This window comes from Trifolium pratense, linkage group LG7 (assembly GCF_020283565.1).
Source record: "Trifolium pratense cultivar HEN17-A07 linkage group LG7, ARS_RC_1.1, whole genome shotgun sequence".
NCBI classification, from domain to species: domain Eukaryota; kingdom Viridiplantae; phylum Streptophyta; class Magnoliopsida; order Fabales; family Fabaceae; genus Trifolium; species Trifolium pratense.
In genome coordinates, this window is record NC_060065.1 from 51,312,995 (window position 1) to 51,333,327 (window position 20,333).

Consider the following 20,333-nt stretch of genomic DNA (forward strand, 5'->3'; position numbering starts at 1 on the left):
CGTAGTTTTCAAAATTAATGATTGATTTTGCCATTCTGAAAGAATTAGCGGCGCAACTTGTTGTCCGTTTTGTTAGATCAAAAGCTCTATTGCATTCATTCAACCCAATCAACTGTTTTGGTTACAACATTGAGTGCCAATTTATAGGCAATGTAAACTAACAAACTATGCTAAACTTAAGGTGCAAGCAACAGATCCTAACAAACTAATACAGTTGGCATAACTGCCAAAACCAACTTGTACAACTGTTTTGCAACTGTCAATACAGTTTGCAATCTCAACATTCCCTCCCTTAAACTAGTTGTTCTAACCAACTAAGTTTACAACAAAACTATGATTCAACTTTGAGAGAGAGGATTCATCTGCACTCCAAGCATGCTTCTGAGTTTTTCAAATGCTTCCAACTTCAACGCTTTGGTCATTATGTCTGCAACTTGATCTTGAGAAGCACAATGTACTAATTCAACTTTACCATCACAACATAGATTTCTTAAGAAATGAAACCTTATGTCTATATGCTTACTCCTACCATGTAACACAGGATTCTTGCTCAATTTGATAGTTGAGCTGTTGTCACAATGCACAGTCAAGCATTTCTTCAATTCAAATCCCATGTTCACTAGTATCCTTTGTAACCAGATTCCTTGGCACACACAATGTGCAGCTGCAATGAACTCAGCTTCAGTGGTGGAGAGAGTCACCACTGGCTGTTTCTTAGAGGACCAAGACACAGCACCAGAACCTATTTTGAACACATATCCAGAGGTGCTTTTCCTATCTTCAGTGTCACCACCATAGTCACTGTCAGTGTAAGCAAGCAATTTAGCTTCTTGCTTTTCCTTTTTGTATCTGATTCCCAGTTCAAGTGTGCCTCTGATGTATCTCAAAATTCTTTTGGCAACCACCATGTGAGACTCCACAGGATGTTCCATGAATCTTGCAATCAAGTTGACTGCAAACATAATGTCTGGCCTAGTAGCAGTCAAGTACATCAAACTTCCTACTATCTGCTTGAACTGAGTAGGATTCACCTCTTCTCCTTCATCATGCTTAGAGAGTTTAGTTCCAGTTACAACAGGACTGCACACAGCATTGCTTTTGTCCATGTTGAACTTTTCTAAAATCTCTTTAGCATATCTCTGCTGACCTATGAATATTCCTTGATCATCTTGTATTACTTCAATGCCTAGAAAATGTCTCATTTTGCCCAAGTCAGTCATATCAAATGTAGTCATCATGGACTCTTTGAATTGACTGAGTACGTTGTTATCATTTCCTGTGAAAATAAGATCATCCACATATAGACTTATAATCAACCAGACATTACCATGTTCCTTCACAAAGAGAGTGTGTTCATGAGAACTCTTTACAAATCCTTCCTTGATGAAGTAAGCTTCAATTTTTGAATACCAAGCCCTAGGTGCCTGTTTCAATCCATATAGAGCTTTGTGAAGTTTGTAAACTTGCTTTTCCCTCCCTGCTTTCACATATCCTGCTGGTTGTTCAACATACACAGTTTCTTTCAACTCACCATGAAGAAATGCACTCTTCACATCTAGTTGAAATACATCCCAGCCTCTTGAAGCAGCAATGGCCAATAAGCTTCTAATTGTATCCCACCTAGCTACTGGTGCAAATACTTCTTTGTAATCAGTACCATATCTCTGTGCATATCCTTTTGCTACTAATCTTGCCTTGTACTTTTCTATTTCTCCTCTCTCATTGAGTTTAGTCTTGTAGATCCACTTGACACCAATTACTTTAGCACTTCTGGGAAGATCAGTAAGTTTCCAAGTACCATTTCTTTCAATTGCTTCAATTTCTTTGTCCATAGCAGCTTTCCATGTTGAACTCTTCACAGCCTCTTCATAAGTAGCAGGATCATTGCTCAGACAAGGAGTAACAGTCATCAAATTCATAGAGTCTTCTTCTCCAGTTTCTTCTTCTGTCATAGTAGTATCATAATCAGCATGCCATGGTGGTGGTCTTCTATTTCTCCCTTGATTATTCAAGTTTGAAGTAGAAGTTCCAATGTGATCTATGACTGGAGAGTGAGTATCTGGTGAATTTGGAGGAGTGCTAACTTGACTGTGCACATCTTCATCAGTGTCTGCAGCATCACTGTTTGCAGCATTTTCAATTCCTGCATTGACATTCTCTGCTTCTTCATCACTAATTTCAACAAGTCTTTGTGAGGTTTGTGTACTATCCCATTTCCATTTTGCTTTTTCATCAAATTTAACATCTCTGCTGATGATTATCTTCTTGGTAGTGGGATTGTATAGTCTGTAAGCTTTAGACTCTTCACTCATGCCAAAGAATACACATTTTATACTCTTGTCATCCAGCTTCTTTCTCTGAGCCTCAGGCACATGAACATATGCAATACATCCAAATATTTTGAAGTATTTTACTGAGGGTTTGATAGAACTCCATACCTCTTCTGGTGTCATGTTTTCAACTGCTGCAGTAGGGCTTCTATTAATCAAATGAATTGACCAATTGACAGCTTCTGGCCAGAATTCTTTAGGAACATTTTTGCCTGCCAACATACACCTAACCATCTCCATTATAGTCCTATTCTTCCTTTCTGCTATGCCATTTTGTTGAGGAGTATAAGCTGCTGTAAGTTGTCTTTTGATTCCATTTAATTCACAGAATTCCTTGAATTCATCAGAATTGAATTCTCCACCCCTATCAGTTCTTAAACAACATATGATCTCACCAGACTCCTTTTCTACCATACATTTGAACCTTTTAAAGTTTTCAAATGCACTAGACTTGTCGACCAGATAGTAAGCCCAAGTTTTCCTGCTGAAATCATCAATAAAAGTGAGCACATATCTCTTGTTACTGTTGGAGGCTGGAGTTATAGGTCCACAAATGTCAGAGTGAATCAATTCTAACCTCTTTGAAGCTTTCCAATTACTTGACTTAGGAATGCTTTCTCTATGTTGTTTTCCTTTCAGACAATCAGCACACACATGTTTGGAATCTTCTATCCTTGGTAATCCAATCACCATATTCTTCTGCTGCAGGTGTTGAATTCCTTTGATATTTAGATGTCCATATCTACAGTGCCATATCTGACTTACATCATCACTCTTGGCTTGAAGACATGCTAGTTTTGCTTCAGCAATTATGGGAAAGAGTTTGTTTGAAGCCATCTGTGAACTCATAATCATTCCTTTGTCTTGGTGATAAACTTTACACCAATTGTCTCTGATCACAAAAGCAAGATTCTTCTCTTGTAATTGACCTAGACTCAACAAATTGTTCTTCAATTTTGGTATGTAATACACACCAGTGATGACTTGAACTATGCCATTTAACTGCAGTTTGACATTCCCTCTTCCCATAACATTCATCTTTGAATCGTCTCCTAGCCTCACAGTTTCTCTAAAACTGTCATCAAGATCATGAAACCATGCTTTCACACCACTCATGTGATTACTGCATCCAGAGTCAATAAACCACAATTTGGAATTTGAGATTGCAAACTGTATTGACAGTTGCAAAACAGTTGTACAAGTTGGTTTTGGCAGTTATGCCAACTGTATTAGTTTGTTAGGATCTGTTGCTTGCACCTTAAGTTTAGCATAGTTTGTTAGTTTACATTGCCTATAAATTGGCACTCAATGTTGTAACCAAAACAGTTGATTGGGTTGAATGAATGCAATAGAGCTTTTGATCTAACAAGTGGTATCATCGAGCCACAGAGAGAGAGCACTGCATTCATCATCATCCAGGGAAGGGAAACAGTGTGTGTGTGTGTGAAATCAACTCGTTTTACAATCTTTTTCTTCTGGGGAGGGAAACACGTGTGTGTAGAAAGATTGTGTGTGTTGCATTCAGTTTCATCTTGTAGTTTCTTGAAGTTCTTGCAAAAAAAACTTCAATGGCAGAAAACAAAGAATTTGGTTTTCCTATACCAAAATACGATGGTCACTATGATCATTGGTCCATGTTGATGAAGAATCTCTTGGAATCAAAGGAGTTTTGGGAAATCGTTGAAACTGGTGTGCCAGTTCTTGCAGCAGGTGCCACTGCAGAAGAACAAAGAATTGCTAAAGAAGCAAAATTGAAAGATCTCAAAGCCAAGAACTACTTGTTTCAATCGATTGATAGAACAATCATTGAAACAATTCTTGACAAATCCTCCTCTAAGGCTATCTGGGATTCCATGAAGCAGAAATTTGAAGGATCCACAAAAGTCAAGAGGGCTCAATTGCAAGCTTTGAGGGGTGAATTTGAAATCTTGCGTATGAAAGAAGATGAATCAGTGAATGATTACTTTGGGAGGACTCTCTCAATTGTAAACAAGATGAAGATTCAAGGTGAGGTCATGGAACAAAGAACTGTGGTTGAGAAAATTCTTAGGTCCATGACTAGCAAGTTCAACTATGTTGTCTGTGCCATTGAAGAAGCCAGCAATGTGGAGACATTGACAATTGATGAATTGCAAGGTTCTTTAATTGTGCATGAACAAAAGATGAAACCTGCCAAAGAAGAGGATCAAGCTTTGAAGGTTAACTATGCAGACAGAAATTCTGGAAGAGGTAGAGGAAGAGGTGCTAAGACAAGTCAAGGCAGAGGTAAAAGAATCAATAAAGAAAGTATAGAATGTTATAAATGTCATAAGCTTGGTCACTTCCAATATGAATGTCAATCTGGGGAGGGTGGATATGCAAATTATGCTGAATTTGATGACAGTGAAGAGGTCTTGTTAATGGCCTATGATGAAGATTCATCACGTTTACCTTTCATTCATTTGTAATTATTTTGGATATATATATATATATATATATATATATATATATATATATATATATATATAAATCATATCATAATTCTTTAATAATTAAGAGACTCAAATATATCTATTACTTGTATCATAGTATGTCAGGTAATTCATGTAATTATTTAGCCTTAACTAAATTGTTGATGATCTAATCTAAGTATTAGTATCCTTTGTCCTTGCATTGCACCTACGTTCACGCGGTTTCCCCAACTTCCATTGATCTCTCGCTTTATGGAAGGGAGAGGTAGAATAATAATAAGTACAAAATTAGAAGCAAATCAACAAAGAGACTACTATTATTATAAGATCGTAAATTACATTATTATAAGTGTACTTTTTCTTTTGCTCTAAGCAAATTTTATATCAGTAACAATTTCTTTAAGACACTTGACTTGAATTTAGTCGTGAATGGTGGAGAACGAGAGATTTGTAATTGCATGCTTTGGACAAGGATTTCACTTTCAAACAAAAATTAATTAAATGAATGCTTCATTTGTTTTCAAAACTAGTATTATAATAAACATTAATTTTTTTTTATAATAATATCAACATTTATTTTGCAACTAACCATGTTTAGTGGTAATTGGCGTTAGACTTGGTAGATAGTATCACAGTTCGATCTCTCGCAACTGCGATTGAAAGAGTGATTGAACCACTACCAGAACTGACTACCGAATCAGATTAAGCAGTCTAGTGGGTCGAATACTGACGAAAAAAATTATTACTTATAAGATTAATCACTGGCGAAAAAAATTACGAGATTTTGAATTCGAATGATAATAAAAATATTCAGTTTAACAATATCGGTATTCTCCACTAAATGAACTACTCTTACCTACCTAACTTGTAAAAAAGTTTCATATATTTATATTTAAATAAAACGCAATTAGGCTTATTTTAGATGTTGTATCACAAGTCAACTTCTTCGCCTGCTACATCACAATCTTTTATGGTAATATTTTTTTTTATTATAACCTGTGGTGAGCATAGGTTTTCTTAGTTAATACTTGTTGAAATTGTGATTAATAAAATGAGTAGCAACTAGCAAACACGAGAGGACATCAATAATTGAAATGTCAAAGGGAGATATATATATATGATAGGGAGATACACATAAAAAGAAAAAATAGATCGATCGGGGTTTTCATTTAGTCTTTGCAATTAGCCGATTTTAGTTGTTAGTGAATTAAGAGACACGGAATAATGGGTGAAATGAGTAGCTCATCTGATTAAGCTAGTTGAACTAAAGATTAAAGAGTTGAAGGTCTAGAGGTTCAAATCTTGACAAGGAGAAAAATAGAGTTTTAGATCGGCCCACTAGACCGTCTAATCTGGTTCGAGTCAATTCTGACATCAAGTAGTTTCAGCCCCTCCCGATCACAATTGCGAGGATCGAATTGTGATCCTCCCTACTAAATATAACATCGATTACCACTGGATCAACTAATGATTGATATAATTTCTTCAAGTAGAGAATCTCAAATTTCATTAATTTTTATTTATTTTTAACCAAGAGGACATAATTGACTATGATAACGACCGAATTCATTAAACTATTTCGTATTAAAACATAAAATCGTTTATATATAAGATTGAGATGTATTTTTTTTAGTAAAAAAAAAACAGAAAGACTGTGATGTATTGATACAGTATTTTATTTTATATATAAAAATAGTGATTACCAATTATAATAACAGTACATTACAGTTTTATAACCGACACCTAATTATAAAGCCTTTCATTGTATGTTAATTAATAACTTTCTAGTCACATAACACTTTCATTGAAGTTAACGGGTGAAGAAAGTGTGGAACTTTTTATGTTAAAATTTTTTTTTTTGACTCAAAATAAGGATATTCATTCATTCCAATAATTGATACAGTACATCACATGCAAATACAAATTCAACATAGCTAAAAACAAAAAGGATGAAACTGCAAACAATCTCACAGTATCCATGTTAATAGCATATAACGGCAATTGCAATATGCCTACAAATAATATAATATGATAAAAGTCACCAGAATGTCCATGCTTCCGGATCTGCAACGATGATGCCCAAATCATTGATCGAATCTGCAATTGATTGAAATCTACCTTTCAAAATGAACCAAACGAACACCGCAACAAGACGGACAAACAAACGCCGTAACAATGACGACCACCAACAAAGCGCCGCACTCAGACGACGAAATCACAAAACAAGAAAAACAAAACTAAAAAACTTAATTTATGTGAAATCACTTATTTAAATGGAAAGAAAATAAAAAAACAACTTAGAGGGGTGATTTTGGGTCAAAAATTGACCCAAAAACCACCCCTCCTTGGTGGATGATGAAGAAGAAAAGCAAAATAAAATTTTATGTTAAAATCTTACAACCTGGAAACAATCAGTTTTACTCATAAACATTGATAAAGCAAAGGGTCGTGCAAAATGAAGCTAGGTTTTTTTTCCCTGTAATTGTGTGATGTAATTACTGTTTTTAATAGTTAGATTTATATCAACGGCTGAAATTGTTAAGTATTAATGAAAATGATGTGTAATTGGGACCTTATGATCCAAATCAACGATTGTGATCAATTATTGAGTCGAATTGCCTATCTGGATTCGATGTAGGACACAAATTAAGAATTTAAAAAGAGTTTAAAAGACACGCACCGTCAGTGTAACTTAATTTTACATGGACAACCAATAAAAATAGTTTAATGTTCCATGTCATGCAAAGAAACTGGGGTTAAGTGAGATGATGTGAAGAAAAATATGGTTGTGATTAGTTGATAATATAAAATTATTTTACTCTGTTAATGTACATTTTTTTTCTCATTTAAAAAATATGAATTTTATATTAAAAATGTCAAATTTTCAACTTTAAAAAGTTGAATACACAATAATTATAAAAAAAAAAATTGAATACACAATTTTTGATCTCAAAATTTCTATGTCTATCTATTTGTGTTAAGGGTTGAATACGTTTTTGACCTTATAAATATTTGAAATTTTATTTTTAGTCACTATATATATAAAACATTTCACCAACGGATGAATTAAATTTAATTTTTGAAGTTTTTGTTTTAAAAATTCATACTAAATCCATTTTTTGTTTAAAAAAATCTAATATTTTGTGAAAAAATTCTTATAATATTAAACACGAATACAAAAACTTATTAAAAGAAGTTAAGGCCATATAAAGACTAATGAGTTTACTTAAAAGTAAGGATAAAACTCGTGACAAATTTTGTTTTGTTTTTTATAGTCTGTAACAATTTTTTTTTTACTAATTAAGTAACAACAAATATTGAAGAGACTAAAATTTCATGAATTAAATAAAAAAAAACCCGCTTTGTTTCTCCAACAAAGGCTGTTAAATTTAAATCTATGAACGAAGCCAACATAATTTGAAAGGTGATAGCTACGGGGTTCTGGTATAACAACAAACCTCGTCCTATAATAAAATTATTAAAACATATAATATTATACTATTTCTATTCTATATCATATTATAATATTTATAGCTTACCAAAAATATTATAATATTTATATTATTTATTTATTTATTTATTTATCAAACACCATGAATTTTATATTAGATAAAATAAAGCTTAAACATGAGTTGATCCCCGAACCAGATTAAACTGATGTGAAAAGAAAGAAAAAAACTTAAACATAAGTTTATAAGTAAAGATAACCACTACATTAGAAGTTAATTTTATAAGATCAAGTCAAGTTAAATCCAAAATTCTAAAATAATATTAGAGATCCACTAAAATGTTCCGCTCTGACCTAACACGAATTACATGTACAAAAACTCAAATTTTGGAGGAAATATATATAGTAAGTTAAAGATATATGTTGCATGCAACCGTGCAGAGAATATTACTCTCGAGTTACTGAGATCCATTTAAGAGATTGACATTTTTCAGCAAATATTTTTTTCATATTCATCTCCAGCATATCTCTCGTGTTTTTCCTCATACCCTCATCTCAGCCATTCACTCACATCTCTCTCTCTCTCTCTCTCTCTCTCTCTCTCTCTCTCTCTCTCTCTCCGCCCCCCTACACTATACTTTTTTTTTTCTTTTGTTGATCAACAACCGTTTGATTAGAAAAAAAAAGAAGAGAGAGTTGTGTCGGAGAGGATCCAATTTCTTGTGCAACACTATGTTAGTAATTCATTTTGTGGGTCAAGTAAATTGAACAAATGCTAGTCATTATTAATTAGCGACGGTAATTGCTTTATTTTGCCACGCATTACTTTGAATCTCTCAATTTCATCGAAAGATACTTTCCGGTAGTACTATATCTTTACTTGTGTGATCGTACTTAATACATCAACTTTTTTGTTTTTGTTTTCACCAGTATCCGATCTATCGGACCGCATAATGTGGTTGCGGGGACAATTCTGACATTAAGTAGTTCCATCTCGTCGGTCCTTAGGCCGGATATCAAATTTTTTATAAAAAAAAATAGTTTCATCTCTCGAGATCGAACCATATACTTTCTACCAAAGTTTAGCGTTAATCAAGACTTAACCAACTAACGATTGATTAATAGATTAATATTTATTTATTCGGTTAGAAGTTTCATATAAGAAAATGAGATATAGTTATAATAATTGAATAATAGGGAGAGACATATGGAAGACATAAATGAGAGTATAAATAAATGTAAGGGGGTGATACCATAATTAATGGTGTGTATATGCATCCATCCAATCCATAACCCTCATCTTCTCTGTTTCTCATATCTCATCATCATCATCAGTTACAATCACAAATCACAATTATATCACCTCTCTCTCTCTCTCTCTCTCTCTCTCTCTCTCTCTCTCTCTCGGTTTCATCTAGCTACATACAATACAACAAACAAACACACACCTCTTCTCTTCTCTTCTCAATTCTCATCTCATAACTCATAACAATAACAACTCCGTTTTCTTTTCAGTTTCCGTGTCCACTTTCTCAGGAAAGAAAAAACCCACGCTTCTTTTCTGTTCAAAATTAAACACCGTCCCTCCACTTTTAACGCTCTTTTTTCCTTCAACGCCAATATCAAACCAAAGAGTTTTCTTCAAGGATTAGTTTAATAAAAAACAAAAGAAACCCATAAATTACATTGTTTCCATAACAATCTTTTCCAACAATTACACATAGCGTTCAATTCACAACATTGCCTGCAAAGACAGAGAAAAACAGAGAGATAACAAAAACCCAAAACAGAGAGATATAATTAGCGAATGACACTTAGATTTTGCGGCTAATTCGGTGTCTAAACATCAAAAAATAGAAATTAAATTGAAATCCCAAATTAATCTCTATACCCCTTTTCAATTCTCTCTCTCTCTTTCTCTGTCTCTCTCTGTTTTTTTTTTTTCCTATCTGGGTTGTCTCTGTTTTTTTCAGGGTTGGGAGAGAAGCTGAAAAACACCCTCTTTTCCTCTTCCCTCCCTTCTCTCTCTTTCTCTCTCTCAATATTTTTCATTTCTCTCTCTAAAAGTCATGATTTTTAATAAAGGGTCAATGCATTCTAACCTTGATTGTTTCGTTCGTTGTACAACACCCGTTGTTCAATCTCAGTTTCTTCCTAAGGTTTTGTCTTATTCTCAATTTTATTATTCATTTATTTAAAGAATTTAATTTAAGAATATACGTTCTTGTCTTAAATTTCATGTTTTTAATGTTGTTGTTTTATGTTTTTGTTGCAGTCGGAGATTACAAACCTTAACCGTTTGTGGCAACCATGGGAAAGAGAAAGAGTTGAATATTTCACCTTAGGTGATCTTTGGAATTGTTATGATGAATGGAGTGCTTATGGAACTGGTGTTCCAATCACGTTAACTAGTGGTGAAACACTTGTACAGTACTATGTTCCTTATCTTTCTGCAATTCAGATTTTCACTAGCAATACTTATAGGTAATTAACCCAACTATTTTCAACCGCTACTCCCTCTGGTCGCAAATATTCATTTTTCAGATTTATTGAATAACCGATGTATCTAGTTTTTATATCTGTATGGTTGGAAATTGGATTTGATCATTATAGTGTTGACTATATTTTAAGTTTCTGTTTGTGAAATTCATCTATTGTTGCTTTCATTGGTGTTTCCAACATTTCTAACATTAAGACATTTTGATATTGAAACCCCACTATGGAAGATGTGTTTATGAATTATGGGAAACAGTAACAAAGTAGTAGTATGATTTTGTTACTGTTCCTTATGGTCAAACTTTCACACTGGTTGCATAATTATGCTTTTGAAATTATGGGTTTTAGGAATTTAACTATGTTGAAATCCCACCATAATAAGTGTACGTTTAGAATTACGGTAAGTTCGATGAAATAATGGTAGCACTTAAATTTTGTTGAGACTTTAAAGACTAGTTTTTTCCTAAAATTATATTATCGTGATTCTGACAAATTCAACGTTGATCCTAAGATGCAATTGTTGTATAAATATGTAGTTGTTTTGTGTTTGGTGATTTGGTAGCATAATTGACATAGGATTAGTTAAATTATAATGAAACAATTGTGTTTGGTTTTGTTAAGAGAAACTAATGGATAAATTTTTATTGGTATTATAGGGAAGAAACAGAATCAGGTGATTGTGAGACAAGGGATTCATACAGTGATTCTTATAGTGATGAGAGTGAGTGTGATAAATTATGGAGATGGGATGGAACTTCATCAGAAGAAGGAGGATATGAACAAGATTGTCTTTGGCATTTGAATGATAGATTGGGTCATCTCTATTGTCAATATTTTGAAAGATCAAATCCATATGGAAGAGTTCCTCTAATGGATAAGGTGTGTGTGATATTAATTGACCTTTTCTTTTTCTTACTTTATGTTGTTAATTTATGACCTTCATTAGAACCTCATCTATATCTATGATATGCTTTTGGTTTTCTTCAATTGATTAGGTATAAAAAGAAATTGTGGAATTTGGATTCCTATTATAACGATTTGTCGATTTCAACGCGTCCATGTATGACTGTTAAGTCGAGATCAGACAGTGCAAATTTCAATCAAATATAACGTATCGAATTTAAAATTTGTTCCATCCAAATGTTACTATTGCAATGATTACGTGAATGTATGGAAATCGGAATATGAAGAATAATAATTTGGTGAATAGTGATATAGGCACCCATAACTAGATAAATTCTAACTTCTGACCTTTGAATAAGTAGAGACCAATTTTCCTCAAATTACTTATCAAGATGGAAATTAAGAATATTCCATTTTTCTTTATTTCTTATCAAAGTAATTGTCATGCCCTTAGAGCATAAGTTCTTCTTCCACAACTAAAAATAGTGATTGTTACAAAAAGAACTTAAAATACATCCATCAATCACAATTCAAAAATAAATGGTAATGATGTGTAAAAATTATATAGATTCCATTGTTTAATTGGTGGCATATATGATTTTATGAATTTCAGATATCTGGATTAGCTCAAAGATACCCAGGGTTAATGTCATTAAGAAGTGTGGATCTTTCACCAGCAAGTTGGATGGCTGTTGCTTGGTAACCAATTTTGTCTCATCCTATCCTTAGATATTTACTTCTTCAACATAATTTATTCTCTCTAAGTAATTCCTCTGGTCACTGTGATAAAACAAAAAATACTTTTCAAATTCATGGAATAAATAATAATTAATGTATCTGATATATATTATATACTAGATACATCAGTTATTTTATGAATCTGAAAAGTGATTTTTTAATTAGAGTAGTGATCGGAAAAAATAACTTTGTAACAAACAAAATTATTGACAAATATACTTTTTGTTTTTCAGGTACCCAATATATCACATTCCTATGGGAAGAACAATTAAAGATCTTTCAACATGCTTCCTCACTTACCACACACTTTCATCTTCATTTCAAGGTATTTATTTTCTATTTATGTTTATTTTTTTGTGGGGTCTGTTAAATTGAAGGAAAAAACTTATATATAGGAGCTGTAGATTTCACGTTTTTACTAAAAATGTTCATAATTACCCTTGATGAGATCTTAGTTGGACAGAAGATTAATCAATGAAATTAGAAATGTCTAAGCTTATTGATTGGTCTTTGTCTCTCCAAATGTGTAATTGTCCAACTACTGTAGAGGAGTCCAACCCAACTATTGCCTTTTCACAATTGCTTTAATAATCTCAACTTTTATGATATTTTTATTAGGAAAACAATGTACCTTAGTTAAATTTTATCCAAAATTAAACTCGAATTCTTTACAACATGATCATTTTCTAGCTCAAGACTTCATATTAATCTCTACGCCATTAGATTAATCTAATGTTAGATAACATTAATCTCATCGTACATTTGATCCGCTGAAAAATAAGGGAGTAGACGACTCTAGTTATACTGTATGTAATTTTAAAATTATTCTTGTTCAAAAAAAATTTAAGAAATTATTTTTAGGATTGGTATAAATTAGGGGGCAAGAGACGAAATAAAAATAAAAGAATTTACCTCTCACTAAACCACATGATAACTTTTTTGTTACAAGTAAAAGTCGTCTAAAATGCAAAAATAATCTTTTGTCCAACATATATCATACTTACAAGACAAAAAATTGTTTCATTCTTTAGAATTTATTCTGTACTATTTTATTTTGTCTTGTGTTGTTTAGCTTTGTTAAGTACTTAACTTTTGTATATCAACCAAACCCTTAAAAAAACGTGATTTTTTTTACAAAATACTAAACTGTACGAAACAACCTAGCTGGACCAAGCTACTTGTAGGATAAGTGTGTCATATTATTAAGATCCGTTTGGATTTGACTTATTATTGAATTTATGAAAATAGCTTATGCAAATAAATAAACTTTTATGTTAATTCATAAATTATCACTAACAAAAATTGTGTCTTTATAAGTTTTTTTTTTTTTGTAAGCTACCTTGAAAAGCTTATAGTAATACATAAAAACTTATTTATTTGCATAAGTTATTTCGCATAAGCTCAAAAATAAGTCAATCCAAACGTACCTTAATTACCTTTTCAAGCCATAATTAATTACTTGTATGAGTATTTAATTTTCCCATACTAATTATAGAAAGATGTTTGTCTTATATAGGGATGGACCTAGATGATGATATTGAGGGTGGGCAAGTGAAGAAAAAAGAAGGAGAAAGCATCTCATTGCCAGCATTTGGATTGGCAACATACAAAATGCAAGGTGGGAATGTGTGGGTTGCTGGTAATCGTGGTCGGGACCAAGAAAGATTAATGTCACTATTAAGTGTGGCAGATTCATGGTTGAAGCAACTAAGGGTTCAGCATCATGACTTTAATTACTTCATGGGCATTCGTCATGGCTAAATTAAAAGAAAAAAAGGGATTATTAATATTCCCACTACTCTAAAAATATCTTTAGTTTTTTTTCTATGCACTTTCTTGGACCATTAATTGCTCCTTTTGTGTTGTATATTGAGGGGGGTGTGAAAAAGAATATTGAGGATATGTATGTAGTAGTAGTAGTTGATTTGAGATACTTGTTAACCCTTGAGAGTATTTTAGGACCAACCCTTCCATGGAAAAGGGTGATTGATGAATTGACTCCTTTTTTAGTACTAGCTTTTATATGTTCCAAGAGGGAATTGGAGAGATGGATAAGGGAGGGAGGGGTCATGAGAGAGGGACAAAAGGTGAGAGACTATAGAACTTTGAGCTTTAATTGTGTATAATATTGAAAGATGTTGTTTCAAAGTTAAAATACAAATATTGTATGTGTCATTGTACATGTTTATCTCTATTTTTCTTTTTATATTTTATAACTTAGTATATATTTATTGTAAAAATATAAAATTCCAAATTATTCAAAAAATTGTTCCATAAGAGTAAATCTAATACTACTTTTAAAAAATAATTATATATTTTTTTTTTGTGTATAAAAAAGAGGGCAGAACCCAAAGTAAAAACTTACAAAATTAAATGAAAATTTCTAGGCACACAAACTCCTAAAATGTCATCAAACAAGATAATTTGCAACTCCCTCTAAGGGGCCTTTAAAAACAATGGACAAAAATGAATTCTTTGTTAGACTATACGATACTAACTATCGGCACATCTAATGCCTTCACGCTAAAGTGTAATTGATCTTAACATGCCAAAGAAGATTAATAAGATCTCATATTCGACGAATTAGAACGAGAGTAGCCCCAATAATCTTGCAATTATTTGTAACCATGTCCACTAATAATTTGGAGTCGCTTTCCATAATAAATTGTGAAAAACCATAAAATCTAGCTATCTTTAACCCCTCATATATTTCTCACATCTCAACATGAAGAGCCTCACATATTCCGATCTTTCGAGCATAGCCTATTAGCCACCGACTTTCGGAGTCTCGAATAACATAGTATTTGACATAAAATTTTGATGCCAAAAAATTATTTCTGTGATATTAATCACTTGTTATTGTCAATGGATTTGATGAATGATGTGAAAGCATGTTGCAAAAATTCCAAATTCATCTCATTTCCCTTTGAACTAATGGGATTTCATTGTTCTGTTTTAGTGCCCACTCATTTAAACAAAGAAAAAGAAGGAAAAAATGCAAGTAGCTAGGGATGTTTCATGGAAAAGGAATAGATATAATTGGCTCGCATTGATCTTGAAGTATTTCCATGTTCATCCATAGATATATGGTTATGAAAATTGGCAACAAGTAAAAATAGAAATCCTAACCAAAATTTTGAGACACTAATATAATTATTATGGTAAATATGTATTTCCTCCGTCTCAAATTAAATATAGGATTATGTGTGATTCTTAAACAAATAATTAATTACAATGACTTTAAAGGTAGAAAAGTAAATAAATATTATAATAATGTTTTAAATTGACAATTATTTTAAGACAAAAATTACAAAAATAATATTTTTATAAGATGGAGGAGTACTAATTAACAAACCATTATTTATTTATTTTTTTGAAAAGAAACAAACCGACTTAAGTGATATATCAGCCTTCACACATGCATTTTCATTTTGTCCCACTATTAATACTCTTTTTTGATAAAAAAAAAATAGCTTCTTTAGCTATTTAGGGGTAAGGGGGAGAAGTTGGGAAACAGAAACAAAGTGGATATTTATAAGAGAAATTAAAGTGTGGCTTAAACCATCATTAAAAGTGTGTTGCTCTAACATGATTAAAAAAAACAATGTGCATTTTTTGTCTTTTCCATAAATTTAGTATTTGTTCACTTTTGCTAAAAGGTGAGTTAGTGTTTAATTTTCAATCAGTATTTATCAACATTTCTAAAGAAAAATAAACGTGTATGTTGAGTAAACAAATGAAAAATATACTTGATTGTGAGTAAAAAATAAATAAGGTGAAGTGGGTAGCATAATTGAATTTGAGGTACGGATTAAAGGAGTTAGAAGCCATTGTTCAAACTCGGATAAAAGAGAAAAATATTAACTTAACAACTAATTACTAACATTGACATTTAATTTTTTAAAACGAATTTTTGTTATATAAATACTATATTTATATCCAAATATATGATCTCATTAGTAAATCACGATTCACAACCCTCTTTATAGGAAAATATTAATTATTAGTATATTGTTAGAGAAAATGGAAAAATGTTAGTAGCAGAAATTAAGCTCGAAATCTATTTTTTGAACTCTTTCAGGGTCACAACTTTATTGCCATTGACCTTCACGTGAGATTTGGTGTCTGACTCAATAATCATAATGTTCAAGATTAATTGTTCGAGAGAACTCGAGTTTAATTTTTTGTGATAACAATTATTCGTTAGACTTTAATTAACTCTCGACCGAGCTCTAGATTATCTGAGCCCCTTCCTATTGGAAAACAGAGAGTTAATAAATAAAAGAAATAGGACATTTAATTATTTTGTTAAATGTGATGCATTTTTATATTCTTTTTCAAAAAGGGGTCATTTAAAAAATCCATAAAGATTTCTCATATAAAATTGTATAAAAAACAAACATTTCATTTAACTTTATTGATTGAAATATAACTTCCATTTTAATACAAGATTGTGTGTATAGTTGGTAAAGAAAACACCAATCTCATACTGTTGTTTTTGGAAAGAACTTTCTTGAAGTCAAAAGAAAAGAGCTATAACCTGTACGTTAATGTGTCTGAATTTTCATTTTTTTTTTTCTTTTCATTTTCATCAATTTTAATTTACCTTTTGAACAATTGACAAATTCACTTTCATTTTACCTATTCTAATGAGAGAAAGGACAAGAAGATTTTGGGCCAACTAGATTCGAGATATTTTCCATGTATTTTAAGAGTATAGAAAATGACCTGAGCATACAAGATTAATACTATAATAATATTAATACACTTGTCTCCACCATACTTTCTTTAATAAATGTAACAAAATCAGTAGGCCACACTCCCACGAATGAATTATTCAATTAATGATATTTTTTGCATTCACTTCAACAAAACATTTTTCACGAGCTAAAAACCTACTTACACGTAAATAAACAATAAAAAGGAAACACCTAAAACAAAAAAAGAGAACAGAACATATCTTGTATGCTTCATATATGTTTTTTAACGAAGATTAAACATTGTTAACATTATTAAAAACTTCATAACCATACTCCAACACACATGTAAGTAGAAACCCTCCAAATCCAAGACCAATATATTAGTTTAAACTTGGAGGGTTTCTGACTAAAATCTCACTAATACTTAATTCACATGTCACATCAGCATATCTTATACCACATGAACAATGACTCAAATGTTAAATTGACAGATCAACTTAGACTAGCTATTAGTTTAATCGGTAACTAAGTTCATCAACGGTACAAATCTAGAAGTATATGTATTCTCATGACTTTGATTTTATCACATTATTTATTAAGATAAGTATTTTTTTTATGCTATTAACTTGAATTTTATCGCATAATTCATAATCTCAAACATTAACAATTCTAATAAGGATCAAATTTATGTACAGTTCCATATACACACTTCTTACTGTGCTAGATACATGAGGTGAAGTTATTTTTATTTAAAAACAATTTTCTTTTTCTTTTTTTAATTAAAAAATATAAATAACTACATTTTTATGAGAGAAATATGAAAAACTGCATCTAAAGAAATGCATATAAGTTTTATCCTTCTAATAATTCAAGCATAAAAAAAAAAAGACAACACTTATACCATTTTCATCGTGCCAAAAACCATTTTCATTGCTAGGAAATCATTTCTACCATTGTTGGACAACAGAGAGAAAATTAAAGAAAAGAAAAACAAGAAAAATGGGCACTATATATATTACACCAGGTTACAAAAATTGAAATTCTCTAATAATTCATTCTATGGGACAGGATAGGACTTGTTATGGCACATGCATTTATAAGCCATTGGACATGATTCAGCTTCTGCAAGGGATGCACAAACTAAGCTCACCATCACCAATCGGCATGGCGTACATGACCCGCATGCATGTGAACAATCCGGCAACCGCGACCCAGCTACTTGCATCGTGTCTGGCCGTCGCATATGTTTCGTTCTTCCTTCTGAATACGGATTTTGTTTTGCTCCTTTGGTTGCATCTACTTTTTTTCCCACTTCAGGATTTGAATGTCCATGTCCTACTACTCAATATGAAAATTAATACATTGTAAAAAAAAAACATGAAAATTAACACAACAACATTTGGCACATTAAATTAATTCACTTAACCAATTTAATTAATTTGGAAGTACAGTATTATTTTAATAATTATACTACTAATAAAGTTGAATCGAAAGCAAACATTAAAAAGCCCTTTTTTTTAAAAAATTTATTTATCAAAATATATATTGACAACAGATTAAGGCTCATTCCCCATGTCATATTTCATATTCACACCCGTTCTAATTAGAAACATATTTCATATTTCTTGTTTCTAACTTAGGTAGGCATATGTTAATTCAACTTTTTTTTCTTTATACTGGATATCCCAAAAGATAAAAACATATATGATGAAGTCAATATATGGATGGTTAAGTATATGTAAGGACCTAAAAAAATGTCCACCTTGTACCCTTACAATTTTTAGTAAATTTTAATAAAAAATATATCTTTGAACTTTTTTGAGGTCCACATTAGAAAGAATAACCATGTGTTTGAATGTTCTTAAAAGAATATTACAATGTTACATTATAGTTATGTGCATTAAAAAATATGATTAATTTCAACTATCGGTGTATGTTTGACATCATGGCGGGTATGCTAGAAGCACAACAATCCACCGTAATTCTGACATGCTCACTGTGATACCAAACATAGTCAAATAATCATAATAGATCTTAACTATAAGAATTGGAGACTTACCCAAATTTGAGTAGCTTATGTGCCTTGAAGAGGTCAACATTGGAACAAAAAGTAAAACAAGAACAAATGCAGAAACATAGACCAAGTTCCTCTTCATTATGGTTATTTTCTCTTGAAATTTCAAATGTGGTGTTCTTATGAGATTTTCTTCTTAGTACATGGTGAATGATGTAAATGAAGCCAAAATATATATAGGTAGAAAATAAAGGGGGTGTAAAGAAGAAAAAAAACATGGAATTGAAAACGTTCACAGGCAAGAGGAGAGTGTCACATGAAAGAGGGTGCGAATGAGGATTACTCATACTTAGATCACAAGATTGTTTAAGCTTTTTTTGTTTGAGAGAAAGAAGAGAAAATAGTAAGAATTTAAAACAAGAGAGTTAAAAGTGTTTGTTTTACGTGATTGCTTTACCTTGTATTGTAGGCACAAGTATTTGTTAGGTAGCATAAATGCAGCCTCATTTTGCACTTATATTTGTGTGCTAGGATCACATTTTTTTACTATTTATTTAATTAAATTAATGTTCATGTGCTATTGAGTTCGTATAATAAATTTGGCAACCGAGGCTTTGAATGTGACTGCCATCAATACCTTCTCTCGCATATATTTATAGGCTTAGTTAATATTTTTGTATAAAGGCATTACCTAAACATGAAATTGGATTCCATGCTGTTACAATTCTCAAACGTCCGATTTGAATGAATGGTTGAGATTGTTTTACTGTGTAAGTGATCTAAACCGTCTGATTTCAATTATTCGATTTAAATAGATGGTAGAAATTAATTATTGGATTTGAGAAGAACTACAATGAGCGGATAAATTCTCCCTCAATACTTATAACTTTGATGCATTCATACTTTCATAAGGTTGAATTCAAACTCATGACCTCTAATTAAGTTGGAGGAGATCGACCCAATCTATGTCATTAATGAAACACTCTTATATGATTAGTGTTTAAACTATAATGAACGAATGAGTCATGTTAATTGGTGGTTGTTTAATTACAATTAGCCTTTGCTTAAATTAACATACATAAATATAGATAGGCGCGGAGTTCGAAAAAATTAAATAAACTAGACAAAATTAACATCCATTTTTTTTAGAAGAAAAGTTTAGGTTAGTTGACTTCCGATGACTTGCCATAATAAGAAAAGTCTTAAAGTTTAGAGAACGCGAGTTGTAACTTGTATTTATATATTAGTATCCAT

General features: G+C 31.6%; 2 protein-coding genes across 2 annotated transcripts; one reads left to right on the plus strand and one right to left on the minus strand.

The window, feature by feature from the left end:
* Positions 1–9,416: 9,416 nt before the first annotated feature.
* Positions 9,417–14,547, plus strand: LOC123894682. The gene is made up of 6 exons (XM_045944738.1): positions 9,417–10,387; positions 10,504–10,712; positions 11,381–11,603; positions 12,241–12,326; positions 12,599–12,690; positions 13,882–14,547. The coding sequence occupies exons 1-6, from the start codon at positions 10,298–10,300 to the stop codon at positions 14,124–14,126; spliced, it is 945 nt and encodes a 314-aa protein (XP_045800694.1). The 5' UTR covers positions 9,417–10,297; the 3' UTR covers positions 14,127–14,547.
* Positions 14,548–17,985: 3,438 nt separating this feature from the next.
* On the minus strand, positions 17,986–19,269 carry LOC123894683 (protein EPIDERMAL PATTERNING FACTOR 1-like). Its single transcript, XM_045944739.1, has 2 exons — positions 19,125–19,269; positions 17,986–18,403 (listed from the first exon to the last, which is right to left on the minus strand). Exons 1-2 carry the CDS (start codon positions 19,219–19,221, stop codon positions 18,123–18,125), a joined length of 378 nt encoding a protein of 125 aa, XP_045800695.1. The 5' UTR covers positions 19,222–19,269; the 3' UTR covers positions 17,986–18,122.
* Between the last annotated feature and the right edge of the window lie 1,064 nt (positions 19,270–20,333).